Source organism: Camellia sinensis, chromosome 15 (genome assembly GCF_055761805.1).
Source record: "Camellia sinensis isolate YWXY chromosome 15, ASM5576180v1, whole genome shotgun sequence".
Lineage (NCBI taxonomy): Eukaryota > Viridiplantae > Streptophyta > Magnoliopsida > Ericales > Theaceae > Camellia > Camellia sinensis.
In genome coordinates this window covers 46,099,933-46,122,621 of record NC_138975.1, presented here as the reverse complement: position 1 = coordinate 46,122,621, position 22,689 = coordinate 46,099,933, and the positions used below count along the sequence as shown (strand labels likewise).

The window sequence follows — 22,689 nt, the reverse complement described above, 5'->3', positions numbered from 1 at the left end:
ACCGCGGCAGCCAAGCTCAATGTCACAGCTGGATCTTTCAAAGCCGACGCTTCGGAGGAGATCGGCATGTTTTTTTATCTTTGGTTCAATGATGAAAGGAGCAACCACAGCTGACTCCTCTAAGCGTGGCCGCTTATCAACAGGGCCGTCTTCAGAGCTGCCCTTGTCCTCGGCGCTTCTTTTTTTGCCTCGATCCTCCAAAATCAGCAGCTCTTCTATAATCGGGCGCTCGACATCCTTTTCTGTCTCGACGTCGACAACCTGGGTCGATTCCTCTACAACAGTAGGTTGAACAGATTTAGTCGGGAGAAATCCGGAACGGATGGCGTCGGCCTTTTTTCGGGCAGCCATGCGTTCGGCGTTCCTCTTCTGTGTCATCTACGTAAGATTTTCCCCAGCCATATCTTCAGAGTAATCGCCGGGAAGGTCTCCCAAGTTCGAAAAAATATCTTCAAAGGCGTCCCCTCGGCCTGATGTAGACAGAGGGTCAGAATAGTTCAATCTGGCTTCCTCAAAGGCCAAATTAATCGCTTCGTCAACTTTCGCGGCTGACCGGTCCGAATCCTCGGTGATTAGTTTGGCCACTTGTTCTTCCGCTTGTTCAGAGTCAGATGACTCTAAACTGATCTGCCTCAAGTTTTTGAAGCTGGGGAAGATGAGGGCAGCAAGTTGATTGTCGCCTTGCGCGATCAGAATGTTGTCTGCCGTCGAGAACGTTGTGTAAGTCAGCTTGTACCGCAGGAGAATGTGAGCTGCCCTCCCTTGTTTTTGAAGGTTTAGATAGCCGACGAACTGTAGTGCGGTTTTGATTTCTGCGAGCACGATGTCGTCGTCTAAAACCAACACTTTCTTCATATCGCTGCCTGCACAAACAAAACGATAAGATGAACATAGTGCCGCATACATATACATGCAAATATGAAGACCAAAGTGATCTAATCGGCCACCTGGTTCGCCTTTTTTCCTCAGCACTAGGTCTAGACGATCTTTGCCTCCGCCGAACTCCCAGTTGCCACGGACAACGACTATCACGTCGTCGACACGCTTGCCAGAGCTAGCGAGCATAGTCACTAAGTGATGATCAGTATCCTTAGCTCTAAGAAAGTAGCGCCCTAGCCGGCCAGTAGATTTAGCAAGGGCGTAACAGTGCCGAATTAGGAATGGCAACGGGACGGGGCGGGGCCGGGGATCCCACTCCCCGTCCCCGATCCCCGATTGTGAAAATCTCCCCGGCCCCGGCCCCGATCCCTGACGGGGAACCTACCACCGTCCCCATCCCCGCCCCCAACGGGGATCGGGTTTCCCCAAACTCGAAAATTTCCCACCCCCCAAATCTGTTTCAACACCACCATCCACAACAACAACATCAACAGAATCATCAACATCAATGTATCATTTTCAACATCAACATATCAACAACATCATCAATAGATCATAAACCAAAAAATAAAAAATAAAAATGGACAGATCGGATCTGAGATCTGTGTATACATACATGTATACATACAGATGGAGGACGATACACATACAGATCTGTGGTAGGCGAAGGAGGAGCAGGACGATCGGAGATGCGGAGGCAATGGATGGCTGTGACTGCGACGATGGAGGAGGCCATGGACGACGGAGGAGGCCGATCGGCGTCGCGGACAGTGCGGGAGTGAGTGAGAGAGTAGAACAGTGCGAGAATGAGAGCTTGAGAGAGAATCGATCATGGCGGCAGAGAGGGAGAGAGATCAATCCGAAATGAGAGAGAGGAGAGGAGGTGAGGGTACCCACTGATATTGTTTTGGGATTGTTAGTAGATGAGAGAGAGAGTTGATATATATTATATTAGAGAGAGATGAGTGTAGTGCATAATATTAATATATATTAGGCGGGGTAGAAACGGGGACGGGGAGCGAGGCCGGGGTCGGGCCGGGGCGGAATTTCTTATCACCGTCCCCGGCCCGAAAGTGACTGGGGATTTTTTTTTTAATACCATCCCCGGCCCGTCGGGAGTATTTTTCGGGGAAAAATCATATTAATCAGGGTCGGGGGGTCGGGTCCCCATCGGGCCGGGTTTAAATTGCCATCCCTATGCCGAATGGCAAGAATACCTAAATTGGTCCTAAGACGACGATTTAGTTCTACGATCCCCATTATGATATAAAAGAAATTGACGTTGGGCTGGGAGGGGATCAGACCCCAGTATCTAAGAACGACCCTCAAAAGTGGGTGAAGAGGAAAGCGGACTCCGCCCTCAGTAATTGATAAGAGAGGAAAGATGATTGTGCTCTCATTTTCCCGCTATATATTAGTGATGTTGTCTGCCAAAGTGACAGATGGACGTCATCAGGGAAGGAGAAATGGCGTCGAAAGTCGGAGATTCGATCTGCCGAAAGAAGCTCTTTCAGATGTTTTGCCATTCTTTTTAAGCCAAACCCAAGGATTACGAAAAGTTAAAAGCCAATAAAGAAGCGGGATCAAAAATGAAGGAGAAGAAGACTTACAGGAGATAAAGTGAGAAACGAGTTGTAGAAGCCGCGAAGAGATAGAGTTGCACTGGAGGGCGAGCAAGATATCTTTTGAACATTTAGGACATACACTCGAAGAGGCAATTTCAAATCATATTAAATGGAAGCAATGTACGAAGGGGCGGGAAAGTGTTACGATGACTAAGAAGCATGTATGCATTCTGACACGCATTGGGAAGAGGGTTAACCGCCGAATTTTTGACTTCTCAGGCTAAAAGCCAAACACGCCGACTAACTGATGATAGCAGGGTGTTTGGGGGGCAATGGTGGGAGCCGGATTTTATTAGATCCATAGGGACGGATGAGCGTGTTCGGTCCGAAACGTAACCTGCATTCGGCATATACCCCAGCCAGTTAAGGAGCCGAATAAAATAACCAGTATCTTAGCCAATAGAACTGATGCCGAGTAGAGGTACATGTGACGGAACAAGGATGGGCCCAGCCCAAAGGCCCAAAGAAAATACTATAAATATGGGATCATTCATCAGAGAGTTGGAGGTGAGAATTGTTATGCTTAATTTAGAATATAAGTAATCTTGAGTGTTGAGACTGACTTGTCCGTCAGAGTGCTAATTCCGGCACCCCCGACCGGAGTGTTTATTCCTTTTCAAGTAACTATCAGCGGGTCACGAGCGTTCCCTAGGATCAGAAGAGTATTTCCAAACCACTTCTCCACACCAAATATTTGAAAAATCGACAATATAAGCAGAGGATGTGATATTATTATTAATAGCAACTTTATGTACAATAGTCATTACATTCATCTTAAACAAACCATTGTTCAAATATCCTTTCCCCACATAAACCCCACTTTTAGTGAGTACAAACTTATCAGGCTCAAAAACCAACCCAAACCCATTTTTACACAGCAAAGACCCTGACACAAGATTCTTTCGAATTTCGGGCACATGCAATACATTGTTGAGAGTAAGCTCTTTCTCTGAAGTCATTTTTAGAATCACCTTTCCTTGTCCTTCAACTTTGGAAGTCGAGGAGTTTTCCATAAAAAGCTGCTCTCCATTATCAACTGTTTGATAAGATGTGAACATTTTCTTGTCTAACCAAATGTGGCGTATGGCTCCAGTGTCTGTCCATCACTCTTTGGGATTCCCAACCAAATTTCCTTCAGATACTATTGCGGAGAGATTGATGTCATCAACACCATAGGCGATAATGTCTACTTTAGTTATGTTGGCTTGATTTCCAGTCTTCTTGCCTTACTTCTTTCCTTGCTTCTTTCCTTTACATGACTTCCTTTTGTTCTTTGGTGGACCACGACAATCAACAACACAATGACTAGTTTTGCCACAGTTGTAGTATATTCCTTTGAACTTTTGGATTTTGCCACCACTCTTAGGATTGTCATTAGAAAATTTCTTATTGTTTGAACTTTGTCCTTGTTCCACTATATTAGCCTTGGATTCTATCTAGTGATTGCTGCTTTTCTTTTCAGAGCATCAGTTGACTTCCTCATTTCTCAGTCGCACAATCAAATCATCAAGATTCATCTTGTTAAAATCCTTTCAAGCGGGTTGCAATTTCTCAATGGTTGCAGCGACTTGAAAAGATTCCCTGAGGATGATCCCTTCAGCAAGAATATCATGGACAATAACTTGAAGTTTCTAGACCTGATTAATCACGGTCTTGGAATCCACCATCTTGAAGTCTAGAAATCTGTCGATCGACAATGTATTTCTTCATTTTGACATTTTCTGATTTGTATTTTTTATCCAAGGTTTCCCATAGTTCTTTTGCGGTCCTCTTTGGACTACAATAAACATTATATAGTGCATTATTCAAACCATTGAGGATGTAATTTCTACATAGAAAATCCCCTCGATTCTAAGTTTTTGTAGCAATAAGAACTTGACGGTCTATTTCATCTTCCTTCACTTTTGCAGGTTCTTAATGAAGGAATCGAGCCATGTTCAAAGTAGTTAGATAAAAAAGAATTTTATGTTACCAATGTTTGAAGTCACTACCATTGAACTTCTCGAGTTTCTCTCCATGATTAACCAGGATAGTTGTAAGGACAGTTAGAAGCACGATAGAAGGAGAAGTCGGGAGAACTTTGTCATTACTCGAAGCATTCTCTTCAATATGCATTTTTTCTGATTACAGAAACCAGAAGTGGGATGAATACAAACACAAAAGATTGAACACTTAATTCTATCTTAAGATTGTTACAATCTTAAGTGTAAATTAATAAATAAGAAGATACAAAATTTCTGGTATAAACAAATTAATCTAGAAAAAGAAAATAATTACAGAAAATAAATAAATATGAAGAACTCATAGCAGTAAAGACTTTCAGAGAATCGAAGCAATCAAGTCTAGTGTTTAACACTATCTTTTTAAGACATAATTTTCCCATGCATTGGTGCCTTCGAGTATTTACAGTGTCCGTCTCCCACGATAGAACAATCAAACTCTCACCGAAGTAGCACAACCACGGTGAGCTTGGCGACCCAAATTGTGTTTATATCTCTCTTTCATAAAATATAGAAACAGAAGAGAAGAAAAGAAGAACAAAAGCAAGAACGAAAATTGAAGTGCCTAGAATGGAAGAAGGAATGACTATTTATAGTGTATGATGACTGTTTGGTGAGGTTACATTCCTTCAAAAAAACTATAACAGTAAGGAAGAAGGTGAAAAGAGGCATTGGATCGGGAAGGACCATATTGCAACGTTTTAGAAAAATGCTAGGGTAATTTCAGAAATATTTGAATTCAAATGTCAAAATAAAAAATTTCCTGCAAGATTTTTGGACTGAAAATTCAATTAAATTTGGCTCAAAAAGATAATAAGACCCAGGTTAGACCTACCCCACACACCACGCACTCGAACCTGAGCACGGCACAGCATGGCTGACCGCGCGCACGAGATTTTTGGCATAAACCCACTTGTCCATAGCCTTGAATGTAAGTCCATCCATAAGTCCTTCTCTTGGTATATATAAACCATTTAACCTTCTTCTCTTCTAGCAACGAGGGATATTCATTTATTGCACCAAGACTTTCTATATTCATGGAGCTCTATTTGGTGTCAATTTCTTATTCACTGCATGGCATATTATACATCATCACTAGGACCCACCAAAAAAGGTATGTAGGTCCCATTTCTATTTTGACTTAAACTAAGCCAAAACTATGGGTCAAAACCCAATTTTTCCAACAGGAGATTTTATTAGGAATCTTCTAAGAAAATCTAGTTGGGAGACAGTTGAGCCATGTGAATGTGAAAAAATTATTTAAAAAAAAAAATAAGAAGCAGAACTAAGAGGATGCCTTATGGTAATAAGATCAGTTTTTTAGATAATAAGGTAAATAGTGGGAAGATCATACTTATCCAAGACTAACACCAACATTGAAACTGTAGGCCAAAGAGTGGCCCTTATTAAATGTATTCTTCTTAACTTTACAATGAAAGATTAGAAAAAGAAAAAAAAAAGTTTAGTTTTTAAACATATATATTTGCATTTTCGTTGATGTATGGTTTATTAGTTTATTTATTTAATTTTGACAGGATTAAAAAAAATAATGATACAAGGGTAAATGAGTACAAAAAAGTACATCATCAATACAAGAATCGAGGCCCAAGTGAACAGAAACCATTCTTGATCAACATTTCAAAAAAGTACATCATCAATACAAGAATAGGGACCCAAGTGAACATAAACCATTCTTGATCGACATTCTAAAACAAAACTTCAATCAAAATAGAGCTAAACCTCAGCAACATCCAAAAAAAAAAAAAAAAAAGAAGAAAACATATGATAGAGTGTCCCGGGATATAATATGATGGGTGTTAGCGAAAAAAGGGGTGACAAAAGGTTACATTGATGTGATTAGGGACATACATGAAGGGGTGGTGACCACTATTAAATCGTCTGCTGGAGAGACAAATGAATTCCCTATCACTGTAGGGTTACACCAAGGATCTACATTAAGTCTTTATCTTTTTGCTTTAGTTATGGATGAGTTGGCGAAAAATATCCAGGATGACGTGCCATGGTGTATGCTTTTTGCAGACAATATAGTGCTAGTGGATGAGACTAGAGAAGGAGTTAATACAAAGTTGGAGATTTGGAGAAAAGCTCTTGAATCTAAAGGATTCCGGATAAGCATAACTAAGACAGAGTACATAGAGTGTAAATTTAGTAACAGTAATAATGAAAGCAGAGGAGAAGTGAAGATTGAAAACCAAGAATTGCCTAAGAGTGAACATTTTTGTTATTTAAGGTCGATTGTCACAACAACGGGGGAGATTGATGCGGATGTGGCCCATAGGATTAAGGTGGGATGGTGTAAGTAGAGAAGTGCGTCTAGGGTATTGTGCGATAAACGAATACCCACTAGACTTGAAGGTAAGTTCTATAGACCGGTTATTAGACCAGCGATGTTGTATGGGATGGAGTGTTGGGCAACCAAGAAACAACATGTAGATAAGATGAGTGTGGCTGAAATGAGAATACTAAGGTGGATGTGTGGCAAGACTAAAGAAGATAGAATTAGGAATGAGTATATTCGAGAATGGGTAGGAGAAGCACTGATAGAAGATAAGTTGAGAGAGAATCGATTGAGATGGTTTGGTCATATTCATTGGAGATCAACAGAGGCAGTAATGGAGAGATGCGATGTTGTAACGGTAGATGGAAGTGTTAGGGGACGGGGTAGGCCTAAATTAACGTTGGTTAGCATTGTAAATAGAGATATGAATCTACTTAATTTGACTAACAAAATGGCCTTTGATAGGGCTACGTAGAGAAGAAGGATTCATGTAGCCGACCCCATTTGATAGGACTTAAGGCTTGGTTTGGTTTGGTTTGGTTTGGTTAACAGTTAGCCAGCTGATAAAAGAACCACCAAAAACATCTATATAATAAGGGAGGAAGGTTTTTGAAAATGTATAAAATGTATGTGAGATACATTTAGATTCAAAGGCTGAGACCAATTTTGATAAACATCAATGGTTCGGATGATGATTTATTCCCGTCCAAACCCTATGTGCTCTCTCTCTCTCTCCCACCTACCCACGTCTCCTCCTCCATTCCCTCTTTTCTGCCTTCCCCTCTCCCCCCTTCTCTCTCAGTGCTCGCTGCGCCCAAGGTAGGGTTTCAGATTGAGAACTCTCTCCCCCTCTCCCCCCTTCTCTCACAGTGTTCACTGCTCGCAAGATAGGGTTCCGATTGAGAACTGGGTCACTGAGTTGGCTCCTCTATTCCACGACCAACTTCACCACCACCACAGATTCTTTCTCTGTTTGACGCCATCGTCTTCTCTTTCTCTCTCTGCTTCGAACCCCCTCTGGTACCTCTCTCGGTGAGCCAATTGTTGTTTGATTTGAAAATGGGTATGTCTATAATGGTTTAAATTAATGTTTTTGTTTATCATCATCAAAGCATCATCTGAACCTCCATTGAAAACAGTAGGTGATGTTTTGGTTCAGATAATTTTATTTTGGGCATCGCAATTTCTTCCTCTCTCTCTCTCTCTCTCTCTCTCTCTCTATTGTGTCTGTTCTTTGTGGTTGGTACTTCAATTCATTGTGTATAAGTTTGTATGCTTGTGGTTTGATTTGAAAATGGGTATACTCTTATCTGCTCTTATCTGTCTTGGTACATTGGTTCTGCTCTTATCTGCTCTAAGGCGGCAATTGAATATGGGTATACTCTTAATAAGGATGCTCTAAGACATACCCATTTTAATGAGGATGCTCTAAGTATACCCATTTTAATAGACATACCCATTTTCAAATCAAACAACAATTGGCAAAGAGAGTATACCCATTTTAACTAATCTATCTTAATAAGGATGCTCTAAGTATACCCATTTTAATAACTAATCTATCTCAGGTATGCTCTTATTTGTATCTCAGTTATGCTCTAAGACGTACTCATCGATGACTTACTGAGAGAGTTCATGAAAAGGCAAAGAATCAAACAGTAGTTAAGAATTAGAGGCAAGTAATCTTAGTGACACTTTTCTTTTTCTTTTTCTTTTCCCTTTTTTAAATGTTGTGACTGAGGAGGATGAACTAGACACTTCCTACTATTTTTGGTCTCAAAGGTACTAACTCAACACACACACAGAGTTAATGAAATGTTTGATTCTTTAATGAGAAATGGGTGTTAATTTTTTATTTATAAAATGGGTTTTTCCATATTAGTGGTATTATATAGACTATTTCACGCTTGGAGTCATTATATCACATACAACCACACAGTATATAATATTTTATTTTTTCACTGTTCTGTTTTGATAATTCCAAGATACATGTTTGAAAATGAAATTCCTGAGATATGATTAATGCATTTAAAATCGTTTGGTCTGGGGTTGGTGTTTATATATTTTATTGCAAAATTTTGATTAAAATGAAAATTCTACATGATGAAGAAGAGAGATTTAAAATTTTAATTATAAAAATTTATTTATTTTTATATTTTCTATATGTTTTGCAAGAAATTAAAATTTTAGTTATCGTATTAATATGAGATTTACAAGAAAATTAATTTAAATTTTTTTTTTTTGATAACTTATACCACTTACGTGTTAAACAAACCCATAAAAAGTTTCAATATATATATTTATTTTTTTGGGTCAATCCCTTTACTTCCCACCACTTTAACCTTAATAATCAAACTTAGCCTAAGGAAAAAGATGCTCTAATCTTTAAACTGGGTTTATTATAACATATTTAACAACTTTTGTCATTAAAAATGAAGAGCAAAATTGGAGAAAAGTTAACCTTTGAGTTCTGGATGAGGCACAATCTCTAAATAACCATTAAAGAGAAAAAAATAAAATAAAATTTGGCCAACCATGTGAAGGATGTTGATTTAGAATGAGTATTTTTTGATAAACTATTTTGGTTCGAGAATGATTAAGTTGCTAAACTTCGATATAGTTTTTGGTCTTATAGGTGATGAGAATGCTAATGTTTTTGGATAGAAACATTTGAACAATAATAGATTGTGGAGATTGTGGTGCTGCTGCTATTAAAGGAACTCATTGTTGTCAATATGTAAGCATTGAAGCCCTATTTTGTTCATAGTCTATTACTTTCATTCGTTGTGTAAGCTAATAGTGGTGTTGCAATAATCATTACTTTAGTCTTGAAGAATAGTAGTATGAATTTTTATGTGTACTATTTTGGAAACTCTTTTCAATAAATCGTTACTTTATGTGTACTATCTAGCTGAAGCACTAAATGTCGAAATATTTCTAGGTTTCTTTTTTTCCAATAAATGATGAGAAGTGTGTTATGGCACTAAATGTGTACTTTATTGACTCACTTCATGTTTTGATCAAAGGAATCAACGACGAGCCTCATGAGTTCATGTCCTATGTTTAGCCCTTCATCGGATAAGCGTTTCTGGAGCACTCTCTGTAGCCGAATCGACACCATTCTCGAGAATCGCAAGCCTTTCGATCCCACTTTCCCCACCCAAATAATAGATTTGTCTTTCTTTCTCTTCAGATTTTGATTTTCTTTTCATATTTCAGAATGAAATAATGGGTTCTGTTGGAAATTGTTTGTAGAATTCTGGAGAACCAGACCACGCAAAGAGAATGAGGGAGGACTTGCTGCTTTTACTCAGAGGGTTCGACTCTGTTTCATGTTCTCTGTCTCAGCTATCTAAAAATCTAGACAATGCTCTTCAGGTAAGCAAATAAAGTTCTAAATCTCAGAATTTGAGAAATTTTGGCGTGTTTTTTTTTTTTCAGATTGTGTAGGAAACGACTAATTTTTCTGGTGAAACTTTTGATCCCAAGACTTCGAACTCAATTATGCATTCCTCTGTCTTTTCAGGGAGCAAGAGCTCTGGCCAGACCACCCACAATTACTGATATATATCACAGTGCAATGGAAAAGGCCTAAAGCAGATAAGAAGAAGCTGAAGAGGCCAGAGAAGCAGAAGAAGAGAGTGAAGAAGGCAAGAGAGTATTGAAGAGAAAGTTTGATGCTCAACAGGGAGATGATTTAAAAGAGAGTGAGAAAGCCCAAAGGAAGAGAGGAATTTCAAGAAGGCCAAAAATGTTAGCGTTTGATCTCTGTTATGGCATAAATGATGAGCTGAGGCACTTTTTTATGTGTACTATTTCTAGGTTTCTTTATCAGTTCAAATATTTAAAATTTCATTAGATTTTTAAACTTTCATCCCATAAATATGTCGAGTATTCCACCATAAATCGGCCCAAAAATCAGTAGTTTCATCATATTTTTATCAGCCCATAAATCAGTAGTTTGTACTAGAAATTTTTTGAAGGGTTTTGATTTCTGAAATTTGAAATGGATTTGATGGGTTTTATTGACAGAAATCCATAGAAATTCGAAGTCGTTTCGCTTGAGACATCATCCCTGGGAACAAGTTTTTCGGCTTCGGCACTTTCTGGCATATCCCTGTGAGTTTACTCTCTCTATCTCTCCTAGAAATGTTTATAGATATATGAATCTATAAACATATGAATCTGTGAGCAGAAATGGTATGCTCTCTCTGTGTCTCTCTTATTTGCTTTCTATGGATATCTATGAAAAGCCTTGAAATTATTGTTGTATTTTTCTTATCAAAATCAGACCAAATTGAATAAAAGTTTCTGCCATGAATACTTTCATTCCATGAATACTTAAACTTCCATCAGATTTTAGATTTTAGATTTTTCAAACTTTCCATTGTTTTTTCAATGTGCTGGGTTAGTTTTAGGTTTCTTTATCGGTTCAAATATTTAAATTTTCGTCAGATTTTTAAACTTTCATTCCATAAATATGTCGAAATTCCACCATAAATCGGCCCATAAATTAGTAGTTTCATCATATTTTTATCAACCCATAAATCAATAGTTTGTACCAAAAAAATTATGTCCTGTTTTGTTGGAAAGAAAGTGGGGGAAATTGGTTCTGCATTTGATGATTGCTGTGTTCCATTGTATTTTCAATGTGTTGGGTTAGTTTTTATTTGGGTTTTCTATGCCATTTGTGAAATACTTGATAGTTTTACTTGGGTTTTTTCCTTGCTGCACTTCGTGCAGAAAATTTTATCTGATAAAGTTTCTGCCATGAACACTTTCATCCCATGAATACTTAAACTTCCATCAGATTTTTGAACTTCCATCAGATTTTAGATTTTAGATTTTTTTTATCAGTTTAAATATTTGAACTTTCATCAGATTTTTAAACTTTCATCACATAAATATGTCAAGTATTCCACCATAAATCTGCCCATAAATCTGTAGTTTCACCATATTTTTATCAGTCCATGAATTAGTAGTTTGTACCTGTAGACGCGCCCGCGAGGGGCCCCGCTGCTACAGTTCGGACTTGATTTGTGTCACGGTTCTTAATCTGAACCAAAGAGTCCAAATCCGGCAAATCGTTTTGAGAAACAGATTTTTTGAAAAGAAGTGCCAAACATGGACTGCTTTGCCAGATACAGAGTCGCCACCTAAATATTTTTTTATGAGGGAATTTAGGAAACCCTGACTCGGTGCCGAAGGCCACATGTTCGTCATCACCAGAGTTGCCTCGGCTCGGGAGCTAGGGTACGATTGGGGAAGGTCAGCTATGAGCACCCCCTTTCGCCCGATCCGAAGATCGGCCTCTACTAACCGTGATATCCGCTTTTGAAAACGTTATGTGTTCTTATTCCATTCATTAGCCTAGAATTACTATGTTGTGCGCACAGCAAACAAGTATAGACTAGATTGCCTAATTTGGACATAAGCATTGCATATCCGTTTGTTTTGGAAAAATGTTTTGGAATTTGCTACCCGCAAGTAGGCTAAAACATGGATTTCAACGAATATTTCCAACTCAGACAATCCAACCTTCACCCACAGGCATTCAAACAGTTTATCATATAAGCATCTAGCCACATGGTAAGCATACTGTCGTGATAGCATTCACACGCATGAGATATGCTAAAGCATAAATGCTTACCGAGTACTCTGAGCCAAAACAATAAACTAGTTAGCCAACATGCATGGTCCTAGTTCATGTCAATTTGACTAATGCAACACATACAAGATGCAATTAGAATAGGCTCGGCTAACCTATAATGACATGTGAAATGCTACAACTAATCACGTATTCAATTTGGAATCGAAATACAAATGCAGTTAGAGTGATGTGCCGAGCCTGATGCATGCAATACGAATGCATGAATGCACGCATGCATAGCATAAGGTATGCTAAATTAAACATGTCCTATTACTAACCATCAAAGCAGGTAAATAAAAGGGAAGAAAGACGTGGGATTGGAAGACATACACACACTCACGTACACTTATTACATAATTGCCCTCACTCGGAGGGTCCAAATAAATATTACAGTCCGCATAATAAACGCATAAATTATTACAGAATTTCTAATTTACTTAGCAGAATGAATGCAAAAGGAAGAAAGGTGGCCACAGCTCCCGCCTCGGGATGCGCGAGTGATGCATGCCCGAACCCGTCTTGTCCGGAAAGCCCGTACCATACCATTACTGCCTCTGTTTTCACTGCCTTGCTTCTCTGAACAATGCCACAGTTCCAGGAAAGGTTCCTTGCATACTATAGAATACCATCGGCTGGAGGAAATTCCCACCGGCCATGTATAGTTTCCATCAGCTGCTGTTGGAGTTATCGACCATTCACCAATGGCTGGTCGGCATTGAATTCTGCCGGTCGGCAGAAACTTCTTGCAGAAGACAGTTTTGACAGCAACAGAGGACAGACAGTATATGGCGTGGGATTTCAGGCACATGTGAGCATGGTCATGTTTCCCATCATGTGTTGAACTCAGGGAAGCATGGTCCTCGATCCTCGAGCCATCAATTGTGCATGAATAGCCTAAGAGATCAAGGTTGCCACTTGATGTAAAAATGCATGCAACACACAAATGAGGACCAAGACCCTATCATGTCAAAGTCAAGGGGCCCGGTGACCGAGAGTTAAGACACGTTACATCACTTATAGTATGAACGCTCCTTAACCCTCACACTTGGTTCGACACCCCAAACCAAGTAATGCAATGCATGTTATGCAAACATGGCTCAAAATGCAAGATGATACTAATTATGCAAGGCATGCCAAATGCCATGCAACTACTATGGCAAACATACAATGCTAGGCATGCAAGATGCAAATGTGATGCAAATATGGACCAATATGCCATAAGGCTAGCATGGGACAACACCTTAATGAACCAAATAAGCAACAAGCATATGATGAGCATGCAATGGTGGACTTAAACCATAAAGGGGCAGACCTCAATCCACCCCAAAACAGTGGCCAAAAGTGCCCAAAATGATGGACAAACACTCATGCCAACACGTAAGCCAATGGACCTAAGGCTAAGGCACAAAAAGAGGCACTTTACTTCCACCAATATGACCATTCATGGCATGAATTAGACAAGTAAAAACAGAATTTTAGCATGCAAAAATGGACTCCAAAACCTACTAATATGGCAGCTTAAGTGGCTCCAATGAGATGCATGGACCAAAACTCATTTCTAGGCATAAAAGGGCACACCCTCAAAGCATGAAAGAGGTCACATATGCAGGCATACAAACATGATTTATGGACTGAAATACGACCCTAAATGATGCCAAATCATGAGGATGGTCTAAGCTACACATGTTAGAGGCCAATATACTCAAGGCTTACAATCCAAAACACAAAAGGATGACACCAAACATGGCAAGCATGACTGAAACAGATGGCCAACAAGCCTTAAACATGGTAGAATAATGCCAATACCTTCATGAAATTAGGCTAACACATGCAAGAATCATGGCTTAAACACAAGACGCATTTCTAGGCCAAATAGAGGAATGTAAAGCAAGTATGTTAAGCATGCAAAAGGGCACAAATCCGACCAAAAACAGAGATGACATGACCTAGAGACACCCAAAAACCCCTGAAATAGGGCCAAAATCAATCAAGCATGTATGTTACCCTTTAAGCCAAAAGACAAGGAAATGAAGCAATGAAGGGAGAGGGGTGTCCCTCCCCTATACAAGACTTCAAACCACCTTCCTCACCACTAAAAATCCACTGGTTTTTAGTGGTGAGAAGACCAAGATACTCAAGCAAACAAGGCCTCACAAAGGAGGCACCAAAAAGGCCAAATAAGGCCTAAGAGGGTGAGTTTGAACTCAAACCACAAAACAACCTTAATGAAAGTTCTTAAGCATGAAAATATAAGCCTTTTTTATGTTATGCACAAAGCCTAAATCAGCAAGCAAGACAGGTAAAAAACTAGTGCAAGTTTGGGGAAACTAAAGCAAAGTGATTACCTTTCAAGAACATCTCAAGAACAGCCAATGCAGCCCTCTTCTTTTGATCAAAATCAGTCCAAAAACTCAAGAATCAACCCTCCAAGCCTCTCAATCTCGGAGCAAGGTGTAATGGTGTGTGTTTTAGTGCAAAAGTAAGGCCAAAATGCACTTTTGGGCTACCAAACACACACTAAGGGAGGAGAGAGAGGGAAATATAGAGAGAGATGATATATTTAGCAGATATATGTATATAAGCTCTGGTTTTTTAGGTTTAAAACTCCAACCTTTAACAAAGGAGGAGGAGGGCACTATATATAGACTAAGCAAATGGTTCTTGGCTTCTTCAAGAAGCCAAGTGAAAGGGGCAAAGGGTGCAAAGGAGTCTAGGCTTCTTGGAGAAGCTAAAACAGATGGCCAAGCTTCTCCAAGAAGCTTAGCCAAGGGTTCATCCTTCTAGAAGAATCCAAAGGGGTTCAAAGGCTCATACCAGCCAGAAACTGCACGGGGATGAGTGATGGTGCATTCCAGTTGGCACAGCTGGCATGCACCATGCCTCAAGGGTGCAAAGGAGTCACACCAGCCAGCAAAAGATGTCACCGGCAAATAAAAGTGCCGATCGGCAGTATATTATGCCGACCGGCCATTAATTTCAAGAAACCAAGGCCAGTGGCACCCCTGAACAGCCGGTGATGTGTGGGAATGCCTCACAAGGCATTCCCTACCCCTCCAAGGCAAAACACAAGTGTTTGGTATAAAACTAGACACTAAACAAGCGAGTTCGGAGATCCCGAGGCAAGGCGCGTAGCCGAGACCTCCGGGAACTCCAAACGAACACAAACATGGATGATCACCGAGTGTTCAAACGGTGACGTCCAAGTCTTGAGGACGGTCAAAAATGGGGTGTCTACAGTATCCAAAAAAAATTTGTCCTGTTTGGTTGGTAAGAAAGTGGGGGAAATAGTAAAGAAAGTGAAATTTGGGCTCAATTTTTTTTTTTTTTAGCTTTCTGAGAATGAAAAGATCAGTTTAAATATTTAAACTTTCATCCCATAAATATTTTAAACTTTCATCATAAAGCAGATTTTTAAGGCAACTAACCATCAAGTATTCCACAAATGGCATCAGATTTTTATCAACCCATAAATCAGTAGTTTGTACCAAAAAAATCCTGTCCTGTTTGGTTGGTGAGAAAGTGTGGGAAATAGTAAAGAAAGTGAATTTGGGTTTCCTTAAAATTTGGATTTCCCATAATTGGTTACTATGTTTAGTTGCTCTGAAAGTTGGGATTGTGTTTACTTTAAGTCTTATGGGTAGCTTTTTGATAATGAAAAGATTTGGACTCATCAAGGCAACTAACTATTGGAGTGTTGATGATCTTAATTGAATTGGGTTGTTGGACTATTTGTCGATTTGTTCAATTTTTAGGTATTTTTCTTAATTGACTTGGGTTATTTGTTCAATTTGTTCTTAATTGACTTAGGTTATTTTTAGGTATTTAGATTGTTCTGAAACACACAAGTTTGGTTCAACTTCATGCCATTTTAGTTTATGATATCCTCTTTCTGTAATTTTGATTTTTAGTTTTATTTTGTGGAGAAATTGTATCATTTTTTTATTGTTATTGGATTAAATGGAATTGTATCTCTTTCAATAAGCCTACGTTCTTTTGTCTAATCTTTTGTGATTATTTAGCAGTAAGTATTGAACCCAAGAATTTTAGTTTTATGATCTGGGTTTGGTGTGATTTTAGGGAGAGGATCTGGGTGTGATTTTTTTACTAGGGCATTTTTTAAGTGGTTGTTCTTTTGGGACTCTTTTTAGGTTGCCAAGTTGCAAAAGTCACCAGCAGTTTGGCCCTCATTTGATTTTTGTTTTTCTAAACCTTAAATCAAAACACCTAGAATATATTGGAATCATGTTGTTGTACAGTTTATACATAACCCATTTGGTTTAGCCAATATCTATTGGTCCAATTTGAGTTAGAATTTGGTTGAATTGAGCCAAATGTTTTAAAATGGCTGACTTGGAAACACCCACAAGTCTACTATGGAATGAGTAGTAGCTGCTGTTCTATGGACTATGGTTAACACTCTGGTTCTCTCTTTCATTTATTCATCTAATATCTGCATTTGTATCATTTGGTGGTAATATTTGCTATGGAGTTTTGCAGGTATTCTAGGTGGTTCTCAATCATTTTGATTCTCTATCATTTGTATCATTTGTGTTTTTCTATATGTTCAAGAAACCGATATGGGTTTGTGTTTCCTTCACTACAAGAAATTACACATTTGGCGACTAAATTTGGTGACCAAAATAAATTTAGTCGCCAAAAGTGTCATTTTTGGCGACTAAAAAATATATTAGTCGGCGTTGGTTCGAAGTTTAGCTACTATATTAAGTTAGTCGAGATATGCTATTTATTGGCGACTAAAAAAAATTTAGTCGCTAAATATTAAGTAATAGGCGACCAAAAACCTGTTAGTCGGTGATAGTTTATATTTTAGGCTACGAAAATTTTAATTTGATCATCGTATACAATTATTTACCAACAAAAGAAAGTTTAGTTCTCAAAGACCATGCACATTTTTTGAGTTACTCTTTGCCGACCAAAGAATTTCGTTGCCAAATATGAGCTTTTCGTGACTAAAAAAATGTAGTAGTCATATAATAGCTGTTCTCGGTAAGTTAATATCTCCTTTTTAACTGCTTAATCATTGTTGGAAACATTATTTTCATTTATTTCCCTTTTGAACTAGAAGAGAGGTAGTAGTCATACTCATACACGAGGAAATACAGTTGTTTCAGTCTTATTCAAATATGAATTTAAGAAAATATTAAGACCTTTGTATGGCCGATCTATTGTGAGTCTGGTTTTATAATTTGAATATTTTATAATATAAAAAAATTTGGCGACCATTTTTTATAAGAAAAATTAGAGCGTTTTTATAATCATGACTTGGTATTCGTTGTAATGAAAATCCCTATTCATGCTTTACTTTTTATGGAAGTAGCCTCTCCTAATCTTTCGTCTCTGGTCATATCAGATCGCTATGACATTACCATTCTGCCGCATAAGATATCCATTCGTTCTTTCATGAATTGTGGTGCAGCATGTCCATGGATGATAAAAGCAGAATGTTAACGATAGCCAAACTCATAATTTGTCAATTGGCTTTATCCTCCTTACCATCTTCTGTCAATATCATGGTCTCTGCAGTGTTCCTTTGCCTCGCGTCCTCTCCTCAACACCAACACACCTCCACCACCGCGGCCGCCGCAACAGCAACAACAACAACAACAACCACCCACATTATCAACCTCTCTAGAATAGATATGTGTGTTATATTTTCTGTAGTCAAATTCTTAGTCTTTACCATTTCTATCTCCAAAAACTAATCTCTTTTTTTTGTAAGTCTAAAAAATAAAAAATTAAATGATGAGCTTATATGAGATTCTACTACTCTCTCTCTTACCCAATTCGAAAACAACCTCTCCAAAACAGAATGATTATGTAGTTTTATTTGTTTGGTATGTTTCTATTTGGTATTTTTTCACTTTTTTTTTTTTTTTTTTTGGCCCGGGTGCGATATATCTTCAGGCACGGGTTATATTCTAATTCTAACGATAGCCAAATTTTTGTTTGGCCCAAGAGTGATATATCTTCAAGTTTGTTGGTGGAATTGAGGTCTTGATCATCATTTCTGTTGGTGGAATTGATCTTGCAATTTATGTGTTAAGCTTTATTAATTTGAATACATTCCTCTCTAATTTTGATTTATATTTTAATCTCATCATTAATTGTATCGTGCCTTCAGGCACGGGCATATGCTAGTAATAAAATAAAGGCAACAGGAATTATAAAAAAAAACACAATAGTGACAGAATTGAAAACACCAACAGTAAAGAAAAAAATGAGTCACATTTCCTAGAGCAACTCAATATCTGAATTCTGTTACTTCTAAAAACGTGAAAACCTTTCATGGATTGCATTCATATTGATCATGCAAACAATTTAGGCAATAAATTTTCAACTGATGATCAAATCCATAATGATATCGTCCTCAAAATAAGCCTCCAAGCAAGTCTTCAAGAGAGGGAAAAAAAATCCACACAACGTCTGGCAGTGCCTAGTAAATTACTTCCTAATCACAATAGCACTTCAATCACCATTAAATACCCAGCAGCACCAATTTAGGTTATTAAGAAAATTGTTCACAGAGGAATCCTTAAATTCTCAAAGGGCCTTTACTCAAGTCAACTAAATTAGAACAATTCTATTCTACCTTATTATTATAAATCAGATTGTTACGAGCTTTCCACAATGGCAGCATAGCAACAAAGCATAAAAATTTCCAAAGGAGGATATACCCATTTAATGTAAAATTGTTGTATACTTTACCAATTTGGACACTTTGACCATACTTTTCAAGCAAACTCACAATGTAAGAGTACATGATATGCTGATTCTGAAAACATATGATGGAAAAAAAACATATCCCCTCTTCAATAAGATGCCACAATCACGAGTAGGCTACCTTGCCAGCTGAATACTTCAATTCCAAATGGGCACAGCTTTTTCAAGATTTTTGAAGATGAGATAGGTAATGAAAATGCTCCATAGACAATAACAGTGTTCATAGAAGGATTTAACAGTAAACATTCCCTATTTTTCTCATTTTTATCATAATGCATCACTTCTGTCGGTCTTTTCTGTTTAAAGAATTCTCCAACAATCTTAACAAGGACTCATAAAGCTCCAATTCTCTGGCAAAAAAGTTTTCTCCTGAACAACTATGCAACTCCTTAATCATGCATTCCTTGCAATTAGAAATTAGAAAGTGCTGAAACCTAGCTTTCAGGTGCTGTTTGTTTCACTAGATAAAGCGGAATGGAATCATCATTCCAACAAAATGTTCATTCCCATGTTTGGTTGATTAAAAATATAATGAAAAGTACATTGCAAATGAAATCATCATTCAACATTGTTAGGGAATGATCATTCCATCTCATTCCAGTGAACCAAATAGAGCTTTTTCTCCCATCCAAACGTCAGACCAAAATTTGATTGAGGATCCTAATGACCATTCCTTCCTTTAACATCTAATGAAAATTTTCCGTATAACTTCATTAACTCTTTAGAGGGGATTTTCAACCTAAAAAATAGAGGGGCTGATTCGGTTTAGATGGCATAGTGACAGTACTAAAAGGTTTCTCCCATCTTTCTTCTATTGCTATTTGCATACGTGTTGCCAATGTTTTGGTGGGGCTACTGTAGTTACTTGTATTTACGAGCTTGCAGTTTGGTTTCTGAAGGGGTTATTGTGGAATTCTCGGGGGCTTGTTTTGCAGCCTATTGTTAGTATTGATTTGGAATTGTTGTCACTGCTTTGTTCAATGTTGGGACTGTTTTCTTCTTCTTCCTCCTCCTCCCTATTCTATTATGTTTTTCTCTAGTTTTGGTTGGAATCTTTCCAGCATTGTTTGTTTATTGGGTGGCATTTGAATATGACTTGCTGGCGTTTTCGTGCCAACCTATTTGGAATGGAATGGCTTTGCTATGATGCACTTTTGCACTATCACTTTTCTTTACTGATGTTTATATTAGTGTTTTGTATTACACTATTGGCTACATCAACAAAGTTTTATTTTGTTGATGAAAAAAAAAAATTAAAAATCCACAATATCCATGCATACTAGGTTGTCGACAAAGGAGAGAGGGGTTGCCACAGTAATCCAAAGACTCGCCGATTTGATATTCACCTCATATTATGCTTAACATCAATGAGTCGATCAACCAACTTTCACTTTTGTGCATAACCCATGAATAGTGGAATCCCAAATTTAGAAGTGAAATGCAATAATGCTATGTGTGTGTGTTCATACAACCAGATGGTGAGAATGTGGAAGAAAATTATACTGTCATTTTCTCTCTAATTTTAATTTGAATTATAAAACCTCATAACAGGTAATTTATAGAATAGTTACTCAATGCCAATGGGTTATATTTATGTAACTAGATAAATTCAATTAACAAATCTATTTTTTTGTCTCACTCTACATTTCTCTTTACTCTAACAGGGCCAAGCCACTAATTATGAGAAACATTTTATCTACACAAATAGATGAAGAGGAAGCAGTTCATCTTCCTAATACTGAACTGATAGTGACAATGACCAATCAACCCTCCCAGGTTCTAAAATGTCCTGCAATTCCTCTGCCTCCAATGGCATGTTGCTCCAATCATCCGAAAGGCAAGAAGAATTGATTTCATCTTCCACTGTACTGTCTTTGTATGGCAACGATGAGCAAACCCTAATTGCCTCTGCATCAAGCTTTAGTTTTTTGATCTTAAACACTCTTTCATCTAGAATGTAGGATGAACTGAGTTCATCATCAACCTTGTAAACTGACAATGATAATGTAGATGTTGACCAACCCTTCTCCTCAGAATTCTCCACTGATAATTCTTCTTCATTGTCTTCGCTGTCTTCGCCCAATCCAGCCACAAAAGGGTGATTCAAGAGCATTTGAGCAGTCAATCTATCCATAGCTTTTGCAGCAAAACAACACTTCACAAAGTCCATTTCTTCCTCTAATACCTCACTTTCATTGGGTAGTTTGAGTAGTCCATGCCCTTTACCAATGTCAGAGAGAATGTCCTCAACTTCTGAATCTTGTTTCCCATCCCATACAGACTTCCCAAATAACATCTCAAACACAATACAACCTACATCCCAGACATCATCAAGAGTCTCTTGTTGTAGCCCTCTATCAACCACCATCTATGGCGACAAACACCGAAAATATCCTCTCAATTTATAAGATTTTGACATTGTCATCATCTTCCTCATCTGCTTTTCTGTCTTTGCCAACCCAAAATCACCAACCTTAGCCACATACTCAATCCCAACACTAGTACTAATTGAAACAACTATGATATTCTCAGGCTTTAGAGCACGGTCAACATAACCAGAGCTATGAACACAATCAAGACCTTCAATAATATGCCTTGTATAGCACCTAACATCAGATTCAAGCAATGCTCTGCCACCACTTTTCTTGATCAAATCAGCTAGGGTTCCACCAGAGCCATACTTCAAGAGAATGTTATAAATAATGCAATTGCAATAACCGGTCATGATTTCTTCCCCAAAACAACAATAGATGTAGGGACAAGCATGGAAGTTGTTAAGAACCATTGCTTCTCTTTGAAGCATAGCAGAATTAGAAACCTCTGCAGACTTCATAACCATAAGTATAGGCAAGTGGGTGAGTCTCCACGTGGGTTTCTTCAAAGTCGCCAAATAAACCGGTCCGCTGCTTGATTTTCCAATGATGGGCCCTCTGAACCACAGCTTTCCATCGCCATAGACACTTTTCTTGATCTCAAGCTCCTCATGCTTCCTCTTGATCAATACCATCTTCATGAAGAATGCTTCTTGTTTGTGTTGTTTAGAGAATATTGAATTGATGTGAATTTTTCTTATTACTATGTAGGTATTTATAGGATTTGGTCTTAGGGTTTTGGGAATTGGTAAATAATGTGGAATTTTGTTTCCAAATTGGAATAGGTTTTAAGTCTGTAAACAGGAGAGAGTGAGTGACATGACAGTCAAGCTAACTGTCATGTGGCTTGCCGTTTAAGAAAGTATTTGTTGGGTCGATGGGTTTGGGTTTGGATTTTTGAGTTTGGATACCGGATCCAACCAGCCTCATTCGAATTTAATTTAGAAAATTCTGTTCTAGAAAATTTTTTATACAAAAATAAAATAATGAATAATATTTCATTATCATTTTTATATGCGTAAATTATATCACCTAATTTGTCTTTTATGTCAATTTCAACCTTTTGTTCTAGTTGCATTAATTTTATTTTTAATTTGTCACAATGTGTCAAATCAATACTATTTAA

General features: G+C 38.1%; 1 protein-coding gene across 1 annotated transcript; it reads right to left on the bottom strand.

Annotated features, from left to right (window-relative positions):
- Window positions 1-21,559: 21,559 nt before the first annotated feature.
- Window positions 21,560-22,198, bottom strand: LOC114310226 (mitogen-activated protein kinase kinase kinase 17-like). Its single transcript, XM_028256175.2, has one exon. The coding sequence runs from the start codon at window positions 22,196-22,198 to the stop codon at window positions 21,560-21,562; it is 639 nt and encodes a 212-aa protein (XP_028111976.2).
- Between the last annotated feature and the right edge of the window lie 491 nt (window positions 22,199-22,689).

What these genes read in the sequence shown, in the direction of transcription:
- LOC114310226 (XM_028256175.2), bottom strand. Translation starts at nt 22,198, where the DNA reads ATGGTATTGATCAAGAGGAAGCATGAGGAGCTTGAGATCAAGAAAAGT.